A 26,810-nucleotide genomic window follows, 5' to 3' on the forward strand; every position below is an offset into this window, starting at 1 on the left:
TAGATACTGTAACTATATACACTGGTGATAGGTCTGTACTATCACATATGGTCAGTCTTATCAGCAGATAATGTTATCTGGAAAATCTCTCCCTTTTCTCTTCAAGGTTACTTTTATTGTCATTGCCCAACACAGTCAGGAAACCTTCAATGCCCAAAGCCCTTTGGTAGCCTTTCTTGCCTTCAGCAGCTCTTGAATTCCATTTCTGATACCTGGTTCACATGATGCATTAAAAATGTAAAATACATGATATACTTTATCTTTTGAGCCATAAGGCAGACAGAAACCTGCCATGGCCATGAGTATTGCCTGGCGCCCCTTACAGTACGAGAGAAACAAAAGAGAGTCCCGTCAGAGTCACCGAGTATCCGTGGATTCGCCTCCTGCAACCTCTGCAGCCGCACAGACTCCTGTTCGATCCATTGGCCACCCGAGCTCCAGATCTGAACCTCCGACGTGATCAGAAAGCCCTCAGCGCCCGAGGCCCTTCAGGAGCCCTTCTTGCCCTTGGTATCCTCTCGAATTCCTGTTCTGACACATGAACCAGCGTCCAGCAGGCCACTGCCTGTGCGGGTTTCCCGACCTCAAGTCACCCGCAGCCGACATGGGTCCCTCAGCCACTGAGCCGCTCGCTGGTTCCCCCGCCATTCTTCTCAACCAAGGGTGTTCTCCCCATTTCTGGTACCCTGTGCCGGTCTGCTGCTTCCTGGAGGCTGCAACCTCTCGTTAGTCTTTGGAAACTGAAACCATAGAACAATGCAGCACAGAAACATTGGCCTATCTCGTCTGTGCCAAACAATGATCCTGTCATGATCTGCAAACCTATAACCAGTGCGACAACAAACTCCCTGGGCTGTAAGATCCATGGGGGAGGGGGCCATTCTTGCTTGGTGGTCTCTAAAGATTCAGAGCCAGTCAGAGACTAATCTGACTGCCAATCACATATCAGCCAAATTGGCACAGTGTGATGTTAATTGCCATGAGCTATTCACCATTTCCACTATTTTGGTCATATTTTGGTCCTATATATGTCCATGCCAACCAATGGACACTCAGCCACACTAATCCCATTTCCCGCCTACCTTTCATTCCCCACGTGATTCAAGTTCTCACCTGGAGTCTTCTCAGATGCTAACAGTGACTCCATTTACACCACTCTTATGAGGAGAACATTTCAGGTACTCACCATTCTCTGGGGTAACCTTATTAAATCTCTTCCCCCTTACCCTGAACCTATGTCCTCTTGTTCTGCCTGTATCGACTACTTTCCATTATAGTCGTTTGGATGTTAAGAGGATGTTGTTGTCTATGACTTGTTCAGTTAGTACATACTAAAGTTAAATTGGGTTTTCCAAAGTTTTATTCAAACACACAAATATCAATGATTGATGTAGGTCATAAATATTGTTATAATACATTGGTAAATTTTCACTACGATAAGTTCCCAAAGATTATCACAACGTTCATTAAAGGTTGTTAAACATTGTTATAAGTTGTTAAGGGTCAATAGAAAATGTCGGAAGATTCTCTTACCATCCATTTTGCAGAATCAAACCTAAAACCCTTATCTAACAAGCAAGCAGAGAAAACTGGTTATAACCCTGGAGCAAAGATGTTGCTAGGAGACAGTATAGAAATATATTAAACAAAAAAACCCCACAAAAGACAAGTGACGAGCATAAAACACTTTGTAACCACTACATTGCTTACTCCTTAGGTTCTTTTTCTGCAGTCTACCCTATTTGTGCCCTTCAATCAGGTCCCCTCATAACCTCCACTGAGAATGGACCTCACCTCTCCAGTTTCTCCTCGGAACTGAAACGTTCTGTCCCAGGCCATATCCTGTTGAAACTCCTCTGCACCATCCTTCCGACAGTGTGATGACCAGAACTGCACACAGTACTCCATCTGAGGTCTGACCCAAGATTTAAAGTTGGAGTATAACCTCCCTTCTATTCTATTCATTACTCTGAAAAATGAAACCCAGAATCCCACAAGTCTTCTTGACAACATTATCTACCTGTGCTGCCACCTTCTGGGGTTTCTGGACTTGCAATCCCAGGCCCCTCCATTCATCACAACCCCAGCTTTCATTGTATATCTGACCCTCATTATTAGTTTGTGCAAAATTGTCCATTGCACATTTATCTGGATTGAACTCCATCCATTTCTCAGCCCACTTACTTCTCCAACACATCGATATCCACAACCTAGAACTATCCACAACCTAAAACTATCCACCACAAATTCTCCAATCTGCAAACTTATTGATTATGCCTTTTGCAATGTTTAAGAAAAAAATTGGACAAATACATGGTTAGGATAGGTTTAGAGGAATATGGGCCAAATGCAGGCAAGTGGGACTGGTGCAAGTGGAATATTTTGGTCAGCATAGTTGCTGTGCTGAAGGGCCTGTTTCCACACCATGTGACTCCACTTACATCCAAATCATTCCCATATATTGCAGGTAGAGGCTGTGAGTGACAGGTGGAAACAGATAAGGAAAAAGCATTAGATGGAGCCAGGTTGGGGGAAGGGGAAGGGTGTAAGGTAGCTATAGAGGCTGGAAGGTGATGAGTGGTCCATGGTGTGGAGCGATGATGGGCAGATGGGGAGGATAGGCCGGGGGGCGGAGAAGAACTCTAGAGTAGCAGGTGTGAGTGATTGGTAGGTGAACAACAGGAAGGCCTACCTAGATGAACAGGTAGGAGTGGGGAAGGACCTCAGGGTAAGTGGGTGACCTGAATTAGGGGAATTCGCGTTTCATACCAATGGGCATTGAAGTATATGGGCCAGTGGAATAGGAGGCGCTGTGTATTGCTCCGAATTCCAGCAGGTGCACTCACCATTGCCTCCAGCAGTACGTTGATTTGTCCTGACATTGCCATTAGTTCTACAAGTGCTTGGTGATCTCGAAAGATGCTCCTGTTGCATCAGTTTGCAGAGAGGGATGGGGCTAGGGTTAGCTGGCCATAAGGATTAGGAAGTGGAAGGGGTAGGTACTCTTCATGGATTACAAGGCAACTGGGCCCATGAGACAAGAGCTTGCATCTCATGATGGCATCGGAGGCTGCTGCAAAGGACCGGAGATTTTATAGAGGCATGTTCTCTCAAGCCAGGAGACCAGCATTTGTCATTGATCTTGTCTCCCTCACAATCCAGGGCCATATGGACTGCATTTGCCCATCACTTTGGTGTTGGCAGTGTGCTAATCCTGGGGATTACTGGGATTGAAGAGAAAACAGGTCAATGGACAGCCATGGACAAATCCTATGGGACCAGCTTGCAGATGTGTACCAGTCCGTACTTCCATCAGCATCCGATTGACTGTGGGAGACTCCCAAACTGAGCTCTGGGTACCACAGTGGCACTGAAATGATGCCTGGGGGAGATCTACACCTGAGGCGACAATGAAGGTCACACTTCCACGTGAGATGTGATTGAGGAAATCACTGGCCTGATGCAACAATGCCACTATCATTCTGTAAGGCAACGGAGGCATTTCAGTCCACCGAATCTCTGCCAGCTCCCAATGTAATCCCAGTCCACTATCAATTTTCCCCTGTTTTTCACCCCATCTTCCCCTCAACTCCTTCAAGAATCTAACACACACATGACTCACTCAAGCGCGTGCACACACACACACACACACACACACACACACACACACACACACACACACACACACACACATGGCTCACTCAACCACACACACAAACACACACACACACACACACACACACATATATACACATACACACACAAACACACACACACACACACACACACACGCGCGCATAGTCGATGGTATGGAGGGATGATGGGCAGATAGGGAAGGTAGGCTGGGGGAGAAGAACTCTAGAGTAGCAGGTGTGAGTTATTGGCAGGTGAAAAACAGGAAGGCCTACCTAGATGAACAGGTAGGAGAGGGGAAGGACCTTGAGGTAAGTGGGTGGCCTGAATTAGGAGAATTTGTGTTTCATACCATTGGGCAATGAGGTATATGGGCCAGCGGAATATTCCATCTGGGGGACTCCCCAACCAGACGGCATTGACATTAACTTCCAATCAGCCAATGCTTCCTGTGAGACATGAGGTGGATATATGGGGGTGAGAGTTCAGTTCTGTAGGCTGGGATGGGGGGTGGGGATTTGAGGGTTGGGTGCTGTAGGCTAGGGTGGGGTTTAGGTAGGGGTGGGGTGTGGAGGTTTGGATGGGGGTGGTGGTTGGGGTGGGTGAATTAGGATTGAATGTTGAAGGTGGGAGTGTGTGGGTGAGAGGGGTTCTCTAGGTGTGAGAGAGCTTTAGGTGGGTGAGGGAGCCTTAGGTGGGTGAGGTGGGTTGTGGATTAGGGTTAGGTGAGTAGTAGGTGAGTGAGGGGGTTATAAGTGGGTGAAGGTGGGCTGTAGGTGGGTGAGGGAGGCTGTAGGTGGGTGAGGGAGGCTGTAGGTGGGTGAGGGGGCTGAGGGTGGGTGAGGGGCTGTAGGTGGGCAAGGGGGTTGTAGGTAGGTGAGGGGGTTGTGGGTTAGGGTTGGGTGGGCTGTAGGTGGGCGAGTGGCTGTGGGTGGGTGAGGTGGTCTCTAGGAGGGTGAGGGGGTTGTAGGTAGGTGAGGGATGTGGGTTAGGGTTAGGTGGGCTGGGGGCTGTAGGTGAGTGAGGGGGTTGTAGGTGGGTGAGAGTGGGCTGTAGGTGAGTGAGGGGGTTGTAGGTGGGTGAGAGTGGGCTGTAGGTGAGTGAGGGGGTTGTAGGTGGGTGAGGGTGGGCTATAGGTGGGCGGGAGGGTTGTAGGTAGCTGAGGGGAATTGTAGGTGGGTGAGATGGCAATAGGTGGGTGAGAGGGCTGTAGGTGGGTGAGGGGGGCTGTAGGTGGGTGAGGGGGCTGTAGGTGGGTGTGGTCTCGGTGGGTGAGGTAGGTTGTTGGTAGGTGAGGGGGTTGTGGGTTAGGGTTAGGTGGGCTGTAGATGGGTGAGGGGGCTGTGGGTGGGTGAGATGGTTTCTAGGTGGGTGAGAGGGGTTGTGGGTTAGGGCTAGGGGGCTGTAGGTGAGTGAGGGGGTTATAGGTGGCTGAAGGTGGGCTGTAGGTGAGTGAGGGGGTTGTAGGTGGGTGAGAGTGGGCTCTAGGTGAGTGAGAGGGTTGTAGATGGGTGAGGGTGGGCTATAGGTGGGTGGGAGGGTTGTAAGTAGCTAAGGAGAGCTGTAGGTGGGTGAGGTGGCAATAGGTGGGTGAGGGGAGCTGTGAGTGGGTGAGGGGGCTGTAGGTGGATGGGGATTGTAGGAAGGTGAGGGGGGAATGTAGATGGATGAGGGGGCTGTGCGTGGGTGAGGTCTGTAGTGGGTGAGGGGGCTGTGGGTGGGTGGGGGATTTGTAGGTGCATGCGGGGGGCTTCAGGTGGGTGAGGGGGAATGTGGGTGGATGAGGGGGCTGTGGGTGGATGAGAGGAGCTGTGGGTGTATGAGGAGTCTAGGTGGGTGCAGGGGGTTGTAGGGTGAGGGGAGCTGTAGGTTGGTTAGGGTTCTGTAGGTGGGTGCGGCGGGCTGTAGATGGATGAGGGGGGCTGTGTGTGGGTGAGGGGGCTGTGGGTGGGTGGGGGTGTTGTAGGTAGGTGAGGGCAAAATGTAGGTGGATGAGGGGCTGTAGCTGGGTGAGGGGGGCTGTGTGTGGGTGAGGGGACTGCAGGTGGCTGTGAAGTGGGGGGACTGGAAGACCAAGTATAATAGCTGATATAAAACATGAAAATTTGCAGACCCCGGGATTGAAGTAAAAACATAAAATGCTGGAGAAACTCAAACAGTGTCCTTTACAGAGCAAAGATAAAGATACAGAACCGACGTTTTGGGCATGAGCCCTTCATCATTGTATGAACAAAATGTAGGCAGGCGCCTGAATAAAGTGGTGGTGGGGGGGGGGAATTGGAAGTGTGGGGAGGAGCAAGGTCCCACAGACAGGAGGTATTAGGTGAATAGTCAGGGAGGGCACAGCAGCAAACGGGGGAGGGGGGTGGCTCTGTGATTGGTGACATAATGGAGTGGAGAGCTGGGGGAAAGGAGACAGAGGGAGGAGAAAGAGAGGGAGAATCGGAGTGCTCCAGCAGAAACCGGAGAACTTGATGTCAATGCCATCCAGTTGGAGAGGGCCTGGACAGAATTTAAGGAGCTGCTCCTCCTCCTTGTTTATGGGTGTGGATGGTTCAGAAGGCCATGGACGTGGGTCAATGCAGGAGTCGGGCACAGGATTGAAATGGTTGGCCATTGGGAAATGGTGACAGAGTGAAGGTGCTCAGCGATGCGATCTCCCAGTCTATGCCCAGTCTCTCTGATGAAGAGGAGGCCACAATGGGAAGACCAGATGCAGAGGAGCACCCACCCTCAAAAATTAATGAAGAGATGGAGGGCATGCGAGGTATCACAGATGTAGGTAGGGATGAATGGATGAGGGGAGAAAAATAGAGTCGATACTAATTGGGTGGGGCAGGAGCAGGCAGAAACAATGGGTCAACCTGCTTAATTGGGTTTGTGTACCTTGGGTAGGAAGTTGAACCAGGCAGTGCAGGAATGAGAAGCAATGAGGTTGGATGGCTTGGGAGGGAGGTAGCCAGAAGTGATGAATTTAGAGATGGTATGTGCGAAGCTGGCTTGAATTTCTTTGGTGGGGATAAGAGGAGGTCTGTGGCCTGGGCAAGATAGAGGTCAGTGCACCAGACAACAACAGCACCACCCTTTGTCAGCGGTTTGATGGTGAGGCTGGGATTTGTGTGGGGAGAGTAGAGGGCAGAACATTCAGAGGGAGTGTCATGGGTACAGAATGAGAAATAAGTGTTGTAGGGTCTCTCTCACACACACACACACACACACACACACACACACACTCTCTCTCACACACACACACACACACACATACACACACACTCTCTCTCACACACACACACACACACACACTCTCTCACACACAAACATTCACACACAAACATTCACACACACACAAACACTCTCTCACACACACCCACATACACACATACTCTCTCACACACTCACACTCTAACACACACACTCTCTCACACACAAACACACTCTCACACACACACTGACACACAAACTCACACACACCCACATACTCTCTCTCACACACACTCACACTCTAACACACAAACACACACACTCTCTCACACTCACACACATACACTAGAAATTCTGGGGAGCTGTGAGGTTTTGTTGAGCACAGTCTCATCTGTGACAATTGCTGAGTTGTTTATTGTATTGTAATGTGTCTGTAATCTCTGAGTCTGGAGCTGTGTTTTATTTATATATATATATATATATATATATATATATATGAGACATATCTCAATATATGGAGTGAAAGTTGTCACAGTCAGAAGCTGTGGTCCATGCCAATGGACTCGATCCTGTGCCGACAACATGTATTTCAAAGTGGAAGTGTTCACCTGCTCTTAGTGTTGTCCTTGTCTGATTGCCTTGTGAAATGTTTGCAATTAAAACTTTATTCAGAAGTAAACTGGCCAGAACTGGAATGTTAGATCTTAAAAGCCAAGATTATGGGGGCAAGAGAACTCTACGGCTCCTGAAACCTGCCTCATCATTCAATATGATCTCCCCCAAGCCTGGTTCTCTGCAGCTCTCAATTCCCTCATCTATGCAGATATGGAGAGAACATACAAACTGCTTACAGACAGCGCCGTGTTTGAATCTGGGTCACTGGACTGCTATGCTAACTGTGCCACCCGCCCTGTCTCACCTTCTGCCCTGTCCTGACCCCATCAGAGCCATAGATATCTCTGGAAGATCACCCTTCATTCTTCTAAACTCCAGTGTATGTAGATTTATGCGCCTGCACCCGGGGATCTCTCTGTTCCACAACACTGCCCAGTGTTACAAGCCCAGAGGACCCCAAAACCCAGCAGCGATATTCACTAAGACAAATGGTTACTTAAACAAGTTACTTTTAATTATCTTTAAACATGAAAACAGAATCAAATTTTAACTTATCACTATTGACTTAACTAACCTAACTTAACCTACTTCTAAATGCACGTGTATGTAATGTGTATGTAAGTTCAGAAAAGTTCTTTGGTTCACAGTCCAATCTCATTTCTCATTCTTCCAAGTTCACTGGTTGCAGGCAATTCTTATACTGTGCACAGAATTTAACATTTATAAAGTTCACCAGGCTTTGGTGCTTGAAAGGTAAGTGGTTACCACTCAGGAAGGTTCTTAGGAACATAGGAACATAGGAAGTAGGAACAGGAGTAGGCCAAAAATAGCCCATCGAGCCTGCTCTGCCATTCAATACGATCATGACTGATCTAATTTATGACCTAACGCCACCTACCTGCCTTCTCCCCATATCCCCTAATTCCTCTATCATGTAAAAATTTATCTAACCAAATTTTAAATACGTTTAATGAAGCAGCCTCAACCACTTCCCTGGTGAGAGAATTCCAAACATTCACTACTCTCTGGGAAAAACTATTTTTCCTCATCTCTGTCCTAAATCTACTCCCCCTAATCTTGAGACTGTGTCCTCTCATTTTAGTTTCCCCAGCCAGCTCAAAAAACCTTCCTACATCTATCCTATCCATACCCTTCATAATCCTATATGTTTCTATAAGATCTCCTCTCATTCTTCTGAACTCGAGCGAATACAATCCTAGACGATTTAATCTTTCATCATAAGTCAACCCCTTCATCCCAGGGATCAACCTAGTAAACCTCCTCTGGACCATCTCCAAAGCCAGTATATCCTTCCTCAAATATGGAGACCAGAACTGGACACAGTACTCCAGGTGCGGTCTCACCAGTACCTTATACAGTTGCAACAGTACCTCCCTACTCCTGAATTCAATTCCTCTAGCAATGAAGGCCAACATTCCATTTGCCTTCTTAATAACCTGCTGCATCATGCACAAGCACTCCCAAGTCCCTCTGCACAACAGCATGCTGTAGTTTTTCACCCTTTAAATAATATTCAGCTTTTATTTTTCTTGCCAAAGTGGATAACGTCACACTTACTAACACTGTACTCCATCTGCCAGACCTTTGCCTACTCATCCAGCTTAACTATATCCCTCTGCACTCTCCACATCCTCATTACAATTTGCTCTTCCACTCAATTTGGTGTCATCCGCAAACTTGGCTACACCACATTTTGTCCCCTCCTCCAAGTCATCAATGTAAATGATGAACACTTGTGGGCCTAACACTGACCCCTGTGGCACCCCACTTACCACTCTCTGCCAACCTGAAAAACTCCCATTTATCCCGACTCTCTGCCTCCTGTCAGACAACCAATTTTCAATCCAGGCCAATATACTTCCCTGGACTCCACTTTCCTGTAACTTCCTGATAAGTCTCTTGTGCGGCACCTTATCAAACGCTTTCTGGAAATCCAAATATACAACATCTTGTTGGTTTTCATAGAGATATTTGTTGTTCCAGGACATCCACAACTGATGTACTTCCATCAGTCACTTTAGTGTCTTGCTGACGAACCTTGCCCCATCAGGGTTCTCTAGATGATGACCTCTTTCTTACAGGTCACCACAGAATTCCTTCTTGTTTCTCTGATTTCAAGTGAAGCATTAGACAGCCAGTCCTCTCTTCTTGCATGAACCACAAGGGCTTTGACCATATTAAGAACTCACAACCCATCTTCCAAATAGGGCTTTCCACAAACTTGCCAGCTTGTCCAGTTCCAGTTCCAGCTGCTGTTACTGGCTGTAACACTGTAGAACTGATCTCTTTGTGTGTGTGTGTGTGTGTGAGTGAGTGAGTGAGTGAGTGAGTGAGTGAGTGAGTGAGTGAGTGAGTGAGTGAGTGAGTGAGTGAGTGAGTGAGTGAGTGAGTGAGTGTGTGTGTGTGTGTGTGTGTCTCTCTCTGAGAGAAAGCCTGTTTGACTCTCTCTACTTGCAAAACCACATGATACTCTTCGAACAGCAAGTTCCCTTCCAGACAGAAGGTGGTTCCGACAAGCTCTTTCATCTGTTACCTTTTTGTAAACGATAATCTATTAGTGAAGTCTCTTGGGCACTCTCTAAAGCTCTTGCAAAGGCTGTGGGGCCGATATGTCTAGCATTAGCAGAGCTCCAGTATTTCAAATAAGATCTGTTTTAAAGTCTTTGTATGTGACCTACTCTAAAAAACCTTTCCCAATTTATCTCCCAAAAACATATCTATATACTCTGTTGCTCGTCTGGGTTCCACAATACTGCCTAGTATGTTGAGCGCTGATTTAACAGCCCAAACCTGACTGGCTCCATGGCTGCTGTCCCACTCTTACCCTGAGCTGGAAATGTTCATCGACTTTGACCCATCTCTGTCACCATCAGGTTATTCGTGGTCATTTGACAATTCACACCCTCTGGTTTTAGACTCCCCTCCCCTGCGGAAAAGACTGTTGCTCTTCACCTTATCCAGGCTCCTCACAGTCTTAGAGGTCCCCCATTCACTCCCTATGCTCCAGGAAGAAAAGCCTCAGCCTCCCCTCACAATCCAAGCCCTCGAGTCCCTGTGACTTCCTCACGAACTTTACGACATCCTTCTTGCAGCAGAGGGTCCAGTGACCTAGGCACATCTCCGCAGGTGACCCTCCCAAGGTACGGCTGATGTCTCATCTCCCTGCGCTCACAGCCCCTTTCATCAAGACTGACTCGCACACCAGACCAAACTCCTTGCTCCTACCACCCAATCAATGGTATGTTCTCCTAATAGATGAGGTTTTAGCTCCTGGCAGCTGGGGACAATGCTGGAAGGTTGGAGGCCCCTGCAGGAGGATGAAGGTGTGGTGCTAGCACTCCTGAACAAAAGGTCTCACTGATCAAACCATCCTCCAGGTCACATCATATTTATTGATCATTCTTGAGGTAAGGAATTCAACTGCTGCTGCACAGACACAGGGGTAGAATACACACCCCCCACCCCCCACACAGTCTCACTCACACCCACCCCCCACACAGTCTCACTCACACCCACCCCCCTCACAGTCTCACACCCACCCACCCCCCACACAGTCTCACACCCACCCACCCCCCACACAGTCTCACTCACACCCACCCCCCACACAGTCTCACTCACACCCACCCCCCACACAGTCTCACTCACACCCACCCCCCACACAGTCTCACACCCACCCACCCCCCACACAGTCTCACTCACACCCACCCCCCACACAGTCTCACTCACACCCACCCCCCACACAGTCTCACTCACACACACACACGCACACACACACACCCCCCACACAGTCTCACTCACACACACACACCCACCCCCCACACAGTCTCACTCACACACACACGCACACACACAGTCTCCCTCACACACACACACCCCCACCCCCCACAGTCTCACTCACACACACACACACCCACCCCACAGTCTCACACACACACACCCACCCCCCACACAGTCTCACTCACACACACACACACACACAGTCTCTCTCTCACACACACACACACACACCCACAGTCTCACTCACACACACACACACCCCACACAGTCTCACTCACACACACACACCCACACAGTCTCACTCACACACACACACACACCCCACACAGTCTCACTCACACACACACACACCTCCCACACAGTCTCACTCACACACACACACACACACAGTCTCACTCACACACCCACACACACACCCCACACAGTCTCACTCACACACACACACACACACACACCCCACACAGTCTCACTCACACACACACACACACACACACACTCACACACACTCACACTCTCACACACACACACACACACACACACACACACTCACACACACACTCACAGACACACACAGACACACACACACACACACACACACACACACAGACACACACAGACATATGCATACAAAACAGGCAAACATCCATACTGACAGACATTAAGAAACACAGACACAGGCACACATACTCCGAATGAACAGACATACACACAGGTACAAGAACACACACTGAATGAACACACACACGCACACAATTTTAATACAATAGTACTAGGAAGGCACAAGTCTAAGCGAGAGAAGCAGAACATGACGTTAGAATGACAAAGTAAGTCTTCTGTTGCAGGGTTCGGAATCCACTGCTCTTCCCGCCCGTCCAGCCAGCTCCCACACCGCTCACACCTTCTTCGGCTTGAGACCCACTTGGTGATAGTAATAGACGCTGATGATGATGAAGACCCCCCGACTGAGCAGCAGGAGCGATGCTCCCCATGCCAGTACTCCCACCTCAAACAGTGTGACGCTCGTAACTGGAAGAGAAAGAGATCCCACAGTCAGCCTGCGGAAGAAGGACTCTGCGTGGGAGTGGCTACAATAGTCAAACCCCAAGTTTCGTGGAGAGAAACAACAGCCAGTCGCAATGATCTTGAAACCACTTGCCGTCATCTTCAAATACAAGCCACCATGCTCACACAATACTCCACATAAGGGGTTAATTTTGTCTTTAAATGTCCACCATAGACAAGGGTTAATTTCAGACATGTGCCACACAAGGGGATAATTTCATCTTCATTGTTGCTAATGCACAATGTGTAGATGTCAATTTTGCACAAGTATAACTCGCAATAACACACAAAATGTTAATAACAGCTTCACAAGGGATCAGACACAAGGGCTCACTAAGGATTTGAGCAGTACCAGTGAGTCTAAGAGAGTTTGACAAAGACTAATGCTGTGGATATTGGAATCTTGTGCAAAGAACTGCTGGAGGCACTCAGCAGGTCCGACAGCATTCAAAGGGGGGAAATGGTCGGTCAACGTTTCAGGTCAGGACCCTTTATCAAGACTAGAGGGAGCTGGTTGCTAATATGTTAAAATAAAGAGGGGAAAGAAGGTGAAGAGGGGCCCTGAGGTGCTGGGATAGGTGTGAGGGGTAGAGAAACAGGTGGAGGGAGAGATGATTGGAGGGGGGCAGGGGGTGGGAAGCAAAGTATGTTCAGTAGAGAAGGATTATGTTACAGAGTAGGATTGCATAGCTTGGCACCATATTATTGGCTGAAGGACTAGTATTTAGACTTGAGAAAGGGTCCACCTGTTTCTACCTGGGAATGCTACCTGGCCTGCTGTCCTCCTCCACCAATTCTTTGTGTGCTGAGAGAACGTTACTGGTTTCCTGGTCACTGGGGTGAGAGGGAAGGTGGTGGGAGTTGGATGGGGAAATGGTGTATGAAATAATGAGCTATCAGAGGGGTCAAAGGATGTCAGGACAGTGGGTGTCGCTGGCATCTGACAGAAGGGGAACTGCAGGTCAAGGCTAGAGCCCTGCTGATGTACACTGGGGTTCAGAAGCAATGGGAGTTTAGGCCAGTGAACCCAAGAACTAGCAAGTTCAACAATACACTGCGTACGAAATGCAATTCACACAGAAACCTCTGCTACTGGGCACCTAATGGCAGTGCTGTGACTGGTGTTATTATGATGTCTGGAAGTTAGACAGCCCACCATGAACCCCCAGTAGACTGGCAGCCTACTGATGTTTTATCTCCAGATGTTAATCTGCAGGGTGAACATCTGGAGATGGACCTGCTGCCCACAGCATGGAAATATTGGACAGCACCGCCATCCAGTGGCCAGTCTATTGCCACTGCAACACAGCCATCCAGACTTCAGGGAGGAATCCGAGAGATACTGGAATCTGACATGAAACACAAAGAGCTTGAGGAACTCAGCAGAAGTGGGAGATAAAGAAGGGTCCATGTTTCAATCTGGACCTCTTCATTGAGGCTGGGAGGGCTCAAAGGTTTCCTTACAGTGACTAACTTTCAGAGATTGCGTCTCATGCTGTGGTTCAGAAACCTAATCCAGAGAAAGGTCTAACATCCTGATCATCTGTTTACCCAATTCTATACCCATGTCCCAGCTTCAGATCACATCAAGCTCAGGACCAGTTGATATGGCAATGGGTGGCTTGAGGCCAGATTCCCTTACATTGTTTCAAGTTTGTTGTTAGTTTCAAGTTAAATATGGAGAAGGATAGGTCTGGTCCTCGGGTTGAGATTCTAAATTGGAGGAAAGCCAAATTTTGTGGAAATGAGAAAGGATCTTGAATGTGTGGATTGGGAATAGTTGTTTCTTGGCAAGGATGTGTTCGTTAACTGGAAGGCCTTCAATGGCGGAGTTTTGAGAGTTCAGAGTTTGTATTTAAAGCCAAAGATTAAAGCCAAAGATAACAGTCATAGGGAACCTTGGTTTTCAAGGGGTATTGGTTCAGAAGAAAGAGGGGGGTGGGGTGAGAGAGAGAGGGGGGACACAGAGAGGGGAGCAACAGGAGCAAATGAGGTAATTGTGGAGTATTAAAAAACTGCAAGAAATACAAGGAGGAAATCAGGGAGAGCTAAAGAAGACTCGAGGTTGCTTTGGCAGACAATGTGAAGGAAAATCCTAAGGGGTTATATAGGTATATTAAGAGCAAAGGGATAGTAAGGGACAAAATTGGTCCCCTTGGAGCTCGGAGTGCTAGGCTATGAATGGATCCAGAAGAAATTGGGGAGATCTTAAATGGGATTTTGGATCAGTATTTACTCACAGAGTCTAGGGATGTAAGGAAAACAAGTAGTGAGGCCATGGAACCTCTACACGTTAGAGGAGGAGGTTGCTAACTTAAAGCAAATAAGGGTGGATAAAACCTCAGGGCCTGATGAGATATTTCCTCAATCCTTGAGGGAGGCTAGAGTATAAATTACAGGGGTCCTAGAAGAAATATTGAAAATGTCCTTAGCCACAGATGTGGTGTCAGAGGATTGGAAGGTAGCTCGCATTGTTCCGTTGTTTAATAAAGGCTCCAAAAGTAACCCTGGAAATTATAGGCCAGTGTGCCTGATGTCAGTAGCAGGTAAATTAAAGGAAAGTGTTCCAAGAAATCGGATATACAAGTATTTGCCAGAAACTAATTTGGGATAGTCAACATGGCTTTGTGCATGATAGGTCATGTTTAACCAATCTGATAGCTTTCCAGGAGGTTACCAGGAAGGATGATGATGGAAAGGCTGTGGGTGTTGACTACATGGTCTTTAGTAAGGCCTTTGACAAAGTTCAATGTGGGAAGTTAGTCAGGAAGGTTCAGACACTTGGTTTCATAGGAAGGTCGCCAACTGGATTTGACATTGGCTACACGGGAGAAGCCAGATAGAAGTAATAGTAGCTTCTCAGACTGGAGGCCTGTGACTAGTGGTGGGCCTCGTGGGACAATGTTGGGACCATTGTTGTTTGTCTTCTATATCAATGATGTGGTAAATTGGATCAGCAAGTTTGCAGATGACACTAAGATTGGAGGCATTGTAGACAGCGAAGAAGGTTTTCAAATCTTGCAGAGGGATCTGGACCAGCTGGAAAAATAGGATGAAAAATGGCAGATGGAATTTAATGCAGGCAAGGGTGAGGCATTCTATTTTGGAAGGACAAACCAAGAAAGGACATTCATGGTGAATGGTCGGGCACTGAGGAGTTCGGTAGAACAGAAGGATTTGGGAATACAGATACATAATTCCCTGAAAGTGGTGTCACAGACAGATAAGGGTTGAAAAGAGAGCTTTTGACATATTGGCCTTCATAAATTGAAGTACTGAGTACAGGAGTTGGGATGTTATGGTAAGGTTGTATAAGACATTGGTGAGGTTAATTTGGAATATTGTGTGTAGTTTTGGTCACTACAGGCAGGATATCAATAATATTTACTAGGATGTTGCATGGGCTTCAGGAACTGAGTTACAGGGAAAGGATAAACAGGTTAGGACTTTATTCCTTGGAGTGTAGAAGAAGGAGGCGGGGTTTGATAGAGGTATTTAAAATTTGAGGGGGATAGACAGAGTAAATATAGGTCAGCTTTTTCCACTGAGGGTAGGTGAGAAACTGACCAGAGGACATGGGTTAAGGGTGAAAGGGGAACATTTAGGGGGAACTTCTTCACACAGAAAGTGGTGGGAGTGTAGAACGAACTGCCAGCTGGTAGCGAATGTGGGCTCAATTTTGACAGTTGACACAGTTGGATAGGTATTGGGATGGAAGAGTATCGAGAACTCTGGACTGGGTGCAGGTCAATAGGATGAGACAGAATAATAGTTTGGCACAGACAAGAAGGTTTGAAAAGCCTGTTTCTGTGTTATAATGTTCTACGGATATATATCGTGGGGAGGTGGGACCAGGCTCTCTTCACTTGGAGATAGTCACCTGCCCCATCTCCCCACACCCTGCAAAGAACTTCCCCAGAGAGATTGACTGGGGTACAGAGGACAGTGGTGAAGGGGACAGGGATACAGGGGGATCATGGGACAGAGGGACTGGGGTACAGGGGACTAGGGTAAATGGAGACTGGGGTACAGGGAGACGGGGTAAATGGAGACTGGGGTACAGGGAGACTGGGGTACAGGGAGACTGGGGTACAGGGAGACTGGGGTACAGGGAGACTGGGGTACAGGGAGACTGGGGTACTGGGGACATAGAGAACTGGGGAATAAGAGGACCAGGGTACCGGGAGACTGGGGATACAGGAGACAAAGGGTACAGGTGACTGGGTGGTACAGGTAGACTGGGGAGTGGGGTACTGGGATACAGGTGTACTGGGGTACAGGGGGACTTGGATATGGGGGACCAGGGTACAGGGGACTGGGGTACAGGAGGACTGAGGTACAGGGGAATAAGGTACAGGGGGAATAGGTACAGGGAGATACAGAGGACAGAGGGTACAGGCGACTGGGTGGTATAGTGCAAATGAGGTGTACAAGGGACATGGGTTACAGGGGACGCGGGGTGTACACGGGACCAGGAGGTACAGGGGGTGTGAGGACATCTCTGTCCGCGGTTGGACATGACCCACCAATGAACTGCACTGTGAAGTAACAGGCTTCCGAGAGCAGCGTCCACCGGATCACCATCTTCTCTGTCGTGTATAACGCGCTCCACATGATGAGAGAAATGCCTATGGGGAAACACAAGGGAGAGGAGATGAAGCATCCAACAAGAGTAGCAAATGCAAAGGGACAGTAATTTCAAGGGCCCCACGTTTATGTACCATGAATTATGAGAAGCATTTTCGTTTGGATCTTTGTACAGCATATATCAGATTCCACGGATAGTCTGTGTTAACCCCAATTAAAGGAGATAATTGGCTAAAATTGCTCACCTTAAAGTTAATTGTTATTAACACCCATGCAGCTGGAACCTCTCTGCCAGTGTCAGCGCCAGGGAAACTCAGAGCAGTTTCAACTGCGTGGGGAATTATGGGTAATGAAGACAGCCATTGATCCCGCATTGACCCTGCTGCCGCCATAAGTTTCGTTTTAACAGAGTGGTCGCACCCCTGGTGCATCCCCCGTCCCGCTGGGCAGAGAGAGGTCGTGTTCCCTGGCCCATTGGGCAGGAAGAGGTCTCCGTCGCCCGACCCATCCCCTGTCCCGCTGGGCAGGGAGAGATCATGTTCCCCAGCCCTTTGGGCAGGGAGAGGTCATGTACCCCGGCCTGTTGGGCAGGGAGACATCACTGTCCCTGACCATTCCCTGACTTGCTGGGTAGGGAAAGGTTGCTGACCACTGCCCCCATTCCCCATGCCATCCCACTGGGCAGGGAAAGGTTGCTGACCACTGCCCCCATTCCCCATCTCCTGTCCCACTAGGCAGGGAGAGGTTGCTGACCACTGCCCCTGTTCCCCATCCCCTGTTGAGGGGAGGGGAATAATTTCAGTATAGGTGCTTCCCCTCACCAGGCAGGTGCTTGTTGGCACTATTTAGGGCACCTTTCAAATATTTGCTACAGGTCCCACAATTGGATCCTGATTATTGCCTTTTGGAGCACTTGTTGTAAGTCCTTAGGGTCTTGGAAATGATGCCCTTCCCCATGGTTTGAGGTGTGGATTGTGTCACAGTGCAGTACTACTGTACAGTAGGTTGTAGTGGATTGTGTCACGGTGTAGTACTGCTGTACAGTAGGGTGTAGTGGGTCTGTGTCGGTGTAGTACTGCTGTACAGTAGGGTATAGTGGGTCTGTGTCACTGTGTAGTACTGCTGTACAGTAGGGTTCAGTGGATCTATGTCACCATGTAGTACTGCTGTACAGTAGGGTGTAGTGGATTGTATCACAGTGTAGTACTGCTGTACAGTAGGGTGTAGTGGGTCTGTTTCACAGTGCAGTACTGCTGTACAGTAGCGTGTAGTGGGTCTGTGTCATAGTGTAGTACTGCTGTACATTAGGTTGTAGTGGATCTGTGTCACGGTATAGTATTGCTGTACAGTAGGGTGTAGTGGATCTGTGTCACAGTGTAGAACTGCTGTACAGTAGGGTGTAGTGGGTCTGTGTCATATTGTAGTACTGCTGAACAGTAGCGTGTAGTGGGTTTGTGTCATAGTGTAGTACTGCTGTACATTAGGTTGTAGTGGATCTGTGTCACGGTGTGGTATTGCTGTACAGTAGGGTGTAGTGGATCTGTGTCACAGTGTAGAACTGCTGTATAGTAGGGTGTAGTGGGTCTGTGTCACAGTGTAGTACAGCTGTACAGTAGGGTATTGTGGAATGTGTCATGGTGTAGTACTGCTGTACAGTAGGGTGTCGTGAAATGTGTCACGGTGTAGTACTGCTGAACAGTAGGGTGTAGGGGATTGTATCACGCTGTAGTACTTCTATACAGTAGGGTGTAATGGATTTTATCACGGTGTAATACTGCTGTACAGTAGTGTAGTACATTGTGTCACTTTGTAGTACTGCTGTACAGTAGGGTGTAGTGGATTGTGTCATGGTGTAGTACTGCTGTACAGTAGGGTGTAGTGGATTGTGTCATGGTGTAGTACTGGTGTACAGAAGGGTGGAGTGGATTGTGTCACAGTGTAGTACTTCCTGTACTGGTGAGTCCAGGGATTATTTCCATCTACTCAACATGATTTGATACTCACTGAGCAAGGCGCCTCCGTACAATCTCACAGATATCTTACTGCCTGCTCCACCTTCAACAAACACTGCGTCGTACAGATGGTCTGGGACGATAAGTGCCTGACAACAGGACAGAAACACTCTTACTGACAACATCCTACACTCTGAACCAACAGGCAGTGCTTCCCAGGGCAGCGTGTTTGATATGTGGGGCAGTTACTGTTTTTCCTACCTCATCAGTACATTGAGCATGGGTCTGAAACTGGGAGGGTGGGATAGAGGTAGGGAGGGATGAGGGTGACAAGGAGAAAGGGCGACTGGGAGTGAGGGAGACAAGGTGTGAGGGATGAAGGCATTAACCTGCAGTGGGTGTGCCTACACTGGGATTGACATACAGTGAGATCCCCACACTGGGACTGATGCACCATGGGATTCCCCACACTGGGAATGGCATATAGTGAGATTCCGCACACTGGGAGTGATGCACCATGGGATACCCCACATTGGGAGTGACGTAGAGTGGGATTACCCACTCTGGAAGTGAAGTACAGGGGGATTTCCCAAACAGGGAGTGATGCACAGTGGAATACCCCCACTGGGAGTAATGTACAGTGGGATTGCCCTCACTGTGAGTGATATACATTGAGCCTCAACATACTTTAAGTTATGTATAGTGGGATTTCCCAACACTGGGAGTAACAAACAGTGGAATTTCCCATAATGAGAGAGATTTACAGCGGGATCCCCCTCATTGGCAGTGATCTACAGTGGGATTCCCCACACTGGGAGAGATACATATTGGGATTCCCTACATTGGAATTCCCCACATTGGAGTGATATTCAGTGAGATTCCTTACACTAGAAATATAGTGGGATTTCCCACTCTGAGAGTCATTAGAGAGGGATTCCCCACAATGGGAGTGATTACAGTGGGATTCCCCAAACTGGGAGTGAAGCATATTGGGATTCTCTACATTGGGAGTGACATACAGTGGGGTTGCTCATACTGGGAGTGACATACAGTGAGATACTGCACACAGGGAGTTATATACAGTAGGATTCTCCACACTGGCAGTGATCTTCAGTGGGACTCCTCACACAAAATTGTATACAGTGGGATTCCCCACACTGGGAGTGATGAGCAGTGGGATTCACCATACTGGGAGTGATGTACAGTGGGATTCCCCACTCTGGGAGTGACAAATAGTAGGATTCCCCATATTAGCAGCAATCTACAGTGGGATTTCCACACTGGAGGTGGTCATAGTGGGTGTTCCCAAGCAGGGCATGACACTTAAGGATTCCATGCACTGTGAGTTATGTACAGTGGGATTCCTGACACTCGGAGTGACAAACAGTGGTATTCCCCATACTAGGGGTGATGTACAGAGGGATTCCCCACACTGGGAATGATGTGCAGTGTGATTATTCACACTGGGAGTGACGAACAGTGGGATTCCCCACACTGGGAGTGACAAACAGTGGAATTTCCCCACACTGGGAGTGACAAACAGTGGAATTTCCCCACACTGGGAGTGATAAACAGTGGGAATTCACATGAGAGTGATGCACACTGGGATGTCCTGCACTGGTATTGATTACAGTGGGATTATCCATACTGGGAATGACAAACTATCGAACTCCCCATACTGGGAGTGATGTAGAGTAGGATTCCCCACATTGGGAGTGAAGCATATTGGGGTACTCTACACAGGAAATAAAGCAAAGTGGGTTTCTCAATACTGGGAGAGACAAACAGTGGGATTCCCCACACTGGGAGAGACAAACAGTGGGATTTTCCACACTGGGAGTGAGAAACAGTGGGATTCCCCACACTGGGAGAGACAAACAGTGGGATTTCCCACACTGGGAGTGAGAAACAGTGGGATTCCCCATGCTGGGAGAGACAAACAGTGGGATTTCCCACACTGGGAGTGAGGAACAGTGGGATTCCCCACGCTGGGAGAGACAAACAGTGGGATTCCCCACACTGGGAGTGAGAAACAGTGGGATTCCCCACACTGGGAGTGAGAAACAGTGGGATTCCCCACACTGGGTGTGAGAAACAGTAGGATTCCCCACACTTGGAGTGATCTACAGTGGAATCTCCCACACTGGGAGTGACAAATATTGGCATTCCCTGCACTGGAAGTAATACACAGTTTGATTAACACAATGGGAATGGTGCACATTGGGATTCCCCAAACACGGAGTAAATTATAGTGAAATTCCCCAAACTGGGTGGGTTGTGCAGTGGGATTCCCCACACTGGGAGAGACAAACAGTGGGATTCCCCACACTGGGAGGGTTGTGCATTGGGATTGCCCACACTGGGAGTGAGAAACAGTGGGATTCCCCACACTGGGAGAGACAAACAGTGGGATTCCCCACACTGGGAGAGACAAACAGTGGGATTCCCCACACTGGGAGTGAGAAACAGTGGGATTCCCCACACTGGGAGAGACAAACAGTGGTATTCCCCACACTGGTAGAGACAAACAGTGGGATTCCCCACACTGGGTGTGATGCATTTTGGGATTCCCTGCACTGGAAGTAATGCACAGTTTGATTAACACAATGGGAATGATGCACATTGGGATTCCCCAAACACGGAGTAAAGTATAGTGAAATTCCCCACTCTGTGAAATGACTACTGTGGGATTCCCCACACTGGGAGGGTTGTGCATTGGGATTGCCCACACAGGGAGTAAGAAACAGTGGGATTCCCCACACTGGGAGAGACAAACAGTGGGATTCCCCACACTGGGAGTGAGAAACAGTGGGATTCCCCATACTGGGAGTGACAAACAGCAGGATTCCCCATACTAGGAGAGATGTACACAACGATTTATGTGAAACTCCACTAGTTCCACCTATCCACTCTCTTGCCCATAACCCTCCAACCCCCTCACATCCATGTACTCATTTAGCCTCCTTTTAAATGACAGAATTGACCCTGCAGCAACTACTTTTGCCGATAGATCATTCCACTCAGCCACTGAGTGAAGAAGCATCCTCTTATATTACTGTGGTGCGCTGATAGCCAGAATCAGACACACACAAAGGTAAAGACTGTACAACAGGCTTTAATCCACAAAGACTTCCACAGAGCCAGGCTGGCTCGAGCTGCAGCAACTCTGAGTGAGGCCTTGGGAGGCTGGCGCAGGCTTATATCCCAGAGGGTGATTGACACCCGACTGGGTGTGTGGGATTCCCCACACTGAGAGTGATACACAGTGAGATTCTCCACGGAGAGAATGACATTCAGCAGGATTCTCCACACTGTGAGTGAAGTACAGTAGGATCTATCACACTGGGAGTGATGTACAATGGGATTCCCCACATTGGGTGTGACCTATTGTGGGATGCCGCACTCAGGGAACATTGTACAGTGGAATTCCCCACAGTGATAGTGATGTACAGTGAGGTGCCCTGCACTGGGAGTGATTACAGTAGGATCCCCCCACACTGGGAGTGACAAACAGTGGGATTCCCCACACTGGGAGTGACAAAGAGTGGGATTCCTCACACTGGGTATGATGTACAGAGGGATTCCCCACACTGGGAGTGACATACATTCGGATTTCTCACTCTGGGAGCAATGACGTTGGGAATCCAGACACTGGGTGTGATTACAGTGGGATTCCCGACACTAGAGTGATGTGCAGTAGGACTCCCCCACACTGGAAGAGACATACAGTGTTATTTCCTTTGCTAGGAGTGATTACAGGGCAATTTCCCACAATGGGATTAAAGTATTGTGGGATTCTCCACATTGACAGTGATTAGAGAGCAATTCCCCACAATAGGAATGACATACAGTGGGATTCCCCACACTGGAAGTGACGTAAAGTGGGGATCTTGAAATTGGGAGTGATGCTCAGTTGGATACACATGGAGTAATGCACAGTAGTATTTGCCACACAGGGAGTGATGCACAGCAGGATTCTGCACACAGGGAGTGATGTACAATGGGATTCCCCACTTTGGGAGTGACGATCAGTGGGATTCCCCAAACTAGGAGTGAAGCATTTTGGGATTCCTTACACTGGGACTGACGTACGGGGGATTCCCCACACTGGGTGTGATGTACCATGCAATACCCCGACCTGGGAGTGGCTATAGTTGGATTATTCACACTGGGATTGAGACACAGTGTGATTTCCCACACTGGGATCGAGGTTCAGAAGGATTCCCCACACTGGGAGTGACATACAGTCAGTGGGATTCCCCACACTGGGAGTTATTACCAGAGGATATAGCAGCAGTAACAGGCTCTGGAGTCTTCTAGTCTGCTCTGCCCATCAATCATGAGATGATTCACTCTTCTACTCAGTCCCACATCCTGGCCTTCTCCCCATAACCTTTGGTGTCCTTGTTGGACAAGAACATATTAATCTCTGCCATACACACACCTAATGAATTGTGCTCGATAACCGCATGTGGCAACAGATTTACAACCCTCTGGCTAAAGAAATTCTTCTGTTCTAAGCACTCACCTTTCAATCCTGAAGTTGTGCCCTCTTGTCCGAGACTCTCCCGCTATGGGAAACAACCTAACAAATCTACTCTGTCCACGCCTTTCAACATGCAAAAGGTTTCGATGAGATGGGGGGCCCCTCAATCTACTAAACTCTAAGTACCACCTGAGCCATCAAATGCTCGTCATATAACCCGTTCATTCCCAGAATCATCCTTGTGAACCTCCTCTGAACCCTCTCTAATGTTTCCTAAATGAGAAACCCAAAACTGCTCACAATACTCCATGTGAGGCCTCACCAGTGCTTAATGGAGCATCAACATCACATCCCGGCTCTAGTATTCTGTTCTTCTGAAAATGAACGCCAGCGTTGCACTTGCCCTCTTCACCACCGACTCAACCTGCAAGATTACCTTCAGGCTATCCTGCACGAGCACCCCCAGGTCCCTTTGCATCAGGGAATTTTAAAACTTTCTCCCTGTTAGAAAATAGTCTGCTGGTTTATTTTTTTCTACCAAAGTGCATGACCTTATACTTTCCAACACTGTATTTAATTTCCCACTTCTCTGCCCATCCTCGTGCATTCTTTTGCAGCCTCCCTGTTTCCCTAATACTACCTGCTCCTCCCTCTAGCTATGCCTGAATAAAATGGTGAGGGGAGAGAGGAGGGAGGGAGGAAGGGGAAGGGGGAGGAGCACAGGCTGACAGGTAAGAGGTCCTAGATGGATACAGTGGGAAGGTAAAGAGAAAACAGCTGAGGTGAAGGGGGAGGGGTGTAGCTGTCAGAATGGAGAGTAAATGGCAGTGGGTGGGGAGCTGGAGAATGATACGAGCTGAAAGCAGGTGGGCCTGCTGTGTTTCTCCAGCATGTTTGTGAATGGCCCTCGACACCAGCGCCTGTAGACTTTCCTGTTTAGCAATGTTGCAGCTCTCCTGGCCCCTGGACGGGATTGTGGGTGGGAGGGCTCTGCCACCACTATGTCCACGCCCCACTCAGTGTGAACTCACCATGACGGCGACCAAGCTGAACATGATGGCTGTCACCAACTGCCACAACCTGGTGGTTAAACAGATGCATTAGTGCACACAGCCTGAGAATGTACTCATATACAATCTCTCACACACGTACACACACCACACACTCACACAAAATCCCTCACACACTCACAATCCTTCACACACACAATCCTTCACACACACAATCCCTCACATACCCACACACTTACACACATTCAGAAGTATATTTAGATTCACATACAAAAGCAATAAACACTTTCATAAACACATGTAGACACACAGACACACAATGCACTCACATTCACATGTACACACATAGAGAGCACAAAAGTACCCAGATACACATACACTTGTGCTTGAACACACACACACACTAACACACAAACACATTCAAGAACAAACACATGCACACACATTTATTCACACAATACGAACACGTAGAATCACATGTACACCCATGCATGCTATCATCCCCCCAACACACACATACACATATGTACAAAAGTTTTTCTTTGGCTTGGCTTCGCGGACGAAGATTTATGGAGGGGGTAAAAAGTCCACGTCAGCTGCAGGCTCGTTTGTGGCTGACAAGTCCGATGCGGGACAGGCAGACACGATTGCAGCGGTTGCAAGGGAAAATTGGTTGGTTGGGGTTGGGTGTTGGGTTTTTCCTCCTTTGCCTTTTGTCAGTGAGGTGGGCTCTGCGGTCTTCTTCAAAGGAGGTTGCTGCCCGCCAAACTGTGAGGCGCTAAGATGCACGGTTTGAGGCGTTATCAGCCCACTGGCGGTGGTCAATGTGGCAGGCACCAAGAGATTTCTTTAGGCAGTCCTTGTACCTTTTCTTTGGTGCACCTCTGTCACGGTGGCCAGTGGAGAGCTCACCATATAACACGATCTTGGGAAGGCGATGGTCCTCCATTCTGGAGACGTGACCCATCCAGCGCAGCTGGATCTTCAGCAGCGTGGACTCGATGCTGTCGACCTCTGCCATCTCGAGTACTTCGACGTTAGGGGTGTAAGCGCTCCAATGGATGTTGAGGATGGAGCGGAGACAACGCTGGTGGAAGCGTTCTAGGAGCCGTAGGTGGTGCCGGTAGAGGACCCATGATTCGGAGCCGAACAGGAGTGTGGGTATGACAACGGCTCTGTATACGCTTATCTTTGTGAGGTTTTTCAGTTGGTTGTTTTTCCAGACTCTTTTGTGTAGTCTTCCAAAGGCGCTATTTGCCTTGGCGAGTCTGTTGTCTATCTCATTGTCGATCCTTGCATCTGATGAAATGGTGCAGCCGAGATAGGTAAACTGGTTGACCGTTTTGAGTTTTGTGTGCCCGATGGAGATGTGGGGGGGCTGGTAGTCATGGTGGGGAGCTGGCTGATGGAGGACCTCAGTTTTCTTCAGGCTAACTTCCAGGCCAAACATTTTGACAGTTTCCGCAAAGCAGGACGTCAAGCGCTGAAGAGCTGGCTCTGAATGGGCAACTAAAGCGGCATCATCTGCAAAGAGTAGTTCACGGACAAGTTTCTCTTGTGTCTTGGTGTGAGCTTGCAGGCGCCTCAGATTGAAGAGACTGCCATCCGTGCGGTACCGGATGTAAACAGCGTCTTCATTGTTGGGGTCTTTCATGGCTTGGTTCAGCATCATGCTGAAGAAGATTGAAAAGAGGGTTGGTGCGAGAACACAGCCTTGCTTCACGCCATTGTTAATATGTAAAAAAGTACTATCTTATAATCTATCTTAATTTCTATTTCTTGTAGTTTCTTCTCAGATTCTACCTTCAGACTCTTTTTCAGTGTTTTAAGGTCAGTGACAAGGAACACCGACCACTGTGTGCACCTCAGTTCGTCAGGACGGTGTTGCTCAAGGAGCAGCAGACACAAGCCTGCACCTGTAGAGGGCAGCAACCTCCCTCCCACCAGGCCAACCAGCACCAACAGTTCCAGCCTTCTGAATGCATATCTCTGACTGGTCATGCTTTATATCAAATAATCAAGACCTGAAAACTGGATCATTCTTTTGGTTAGTAATCAGCCCGAGGGTTTACTTCAAAGATGTCTGAGTGGCAGAGGTTTGAACATCTTCAGTGTCCTTGTGTGTCTCCTACCTGGACAGATGTTCTCCCCACTATGCCATTTCTGAACATGACGGCTCCAGACCAATCCCACCTCCTTAACACCACTGTGGAAAAGCCTCACCAGAACTGGGAGCACCTTTGCGCTGGCTTGTAGCCTGCCTGTTTAACGCAAGCTCTGCTCCGCGCAGTGGCTTGAACTGGGCAACTTTAGTTCCCACCGCAGGGACCTGGCATGCTCTCCAGCGAGTACAGAGCTTGTGCTTCCACTGAGAGGGAGTGCCTCCTTCCCCAATTCACCGCTGAGATGCTCATTCCAGAGTTCGTTGCCCTGTTTCACTCTGTTTCTACTTCCTTTTGACCAAGT

General features: G+C 48.5%; 1 protein-coding gene and 1 long non-coding RNA gene across 5 annotated transcripts in view; one reads left to right on the top strand and one right to left on the bottom strand.

The window, feature by feature from the left end:
• Positions 1-10,583: 10,583 nt before the first annotated feature.
• Positions 10,584-12,439, top strand: LOC138741442 (uncharacterized). The gene is made up of 2 exons (XR_011343502.1): positions 10,584-10,877; positions 12,090-12,439. It is a non-coding gene; the product is annotated as an uncharacterized lncRNA (long non-coding RNA).
• LOC138741424 (tumor protein p53-inducible protein 11-like) overlaps positions 11,980-26,810 on the bottom strand; it is a 110,176-nt gene continuing 95,345 nt past the window's right edge. For all 4 annotated transcript variants that reach the window (XM_069895506.1, XM_069895526.1, XM_069895533.1 and 1 more), the window contains exons 4-7: positions 24,366-24,414; positions 18,901-18,997; positions 16,836-16,937; positions 11,980-12,273 (exon numbers count right to left, since the gene is read on the bottom strand). In XM_069895506.1, the coding sequence (XP_069751607.1) occupies positions 12,140-12,273; positions 16,836-16,937; positions 18,901-18,997; positions 24,366-24,414 (382 nt within the window). In that variant the 3' untranslated portion in view covers positions 11,980-12,139. The remainder of the gene's footprint in view (positions 12,274-16,835; positions 16,938-18,900; positions 18,998-24,365; positions 24,415-26,810) is intronic.

The sequence above is a fragment of the Narcine bancroftii genome, chromosome 1 (genome assembly GCF_036971445.1).
Source record: "Narcine bancroftii isolate sNarBan1 chromosome 1, sNarBan1.hap1, whole genome shotgun sequence".
In the NCBI taxonomy this organism is placed as follows: domain Eukaryota; kingdom Metazoa; phylum Chordata; class Chondrichthyes; order Torpediniformes; family Narcinidae; genus Narcine; species Narcine bancroftii.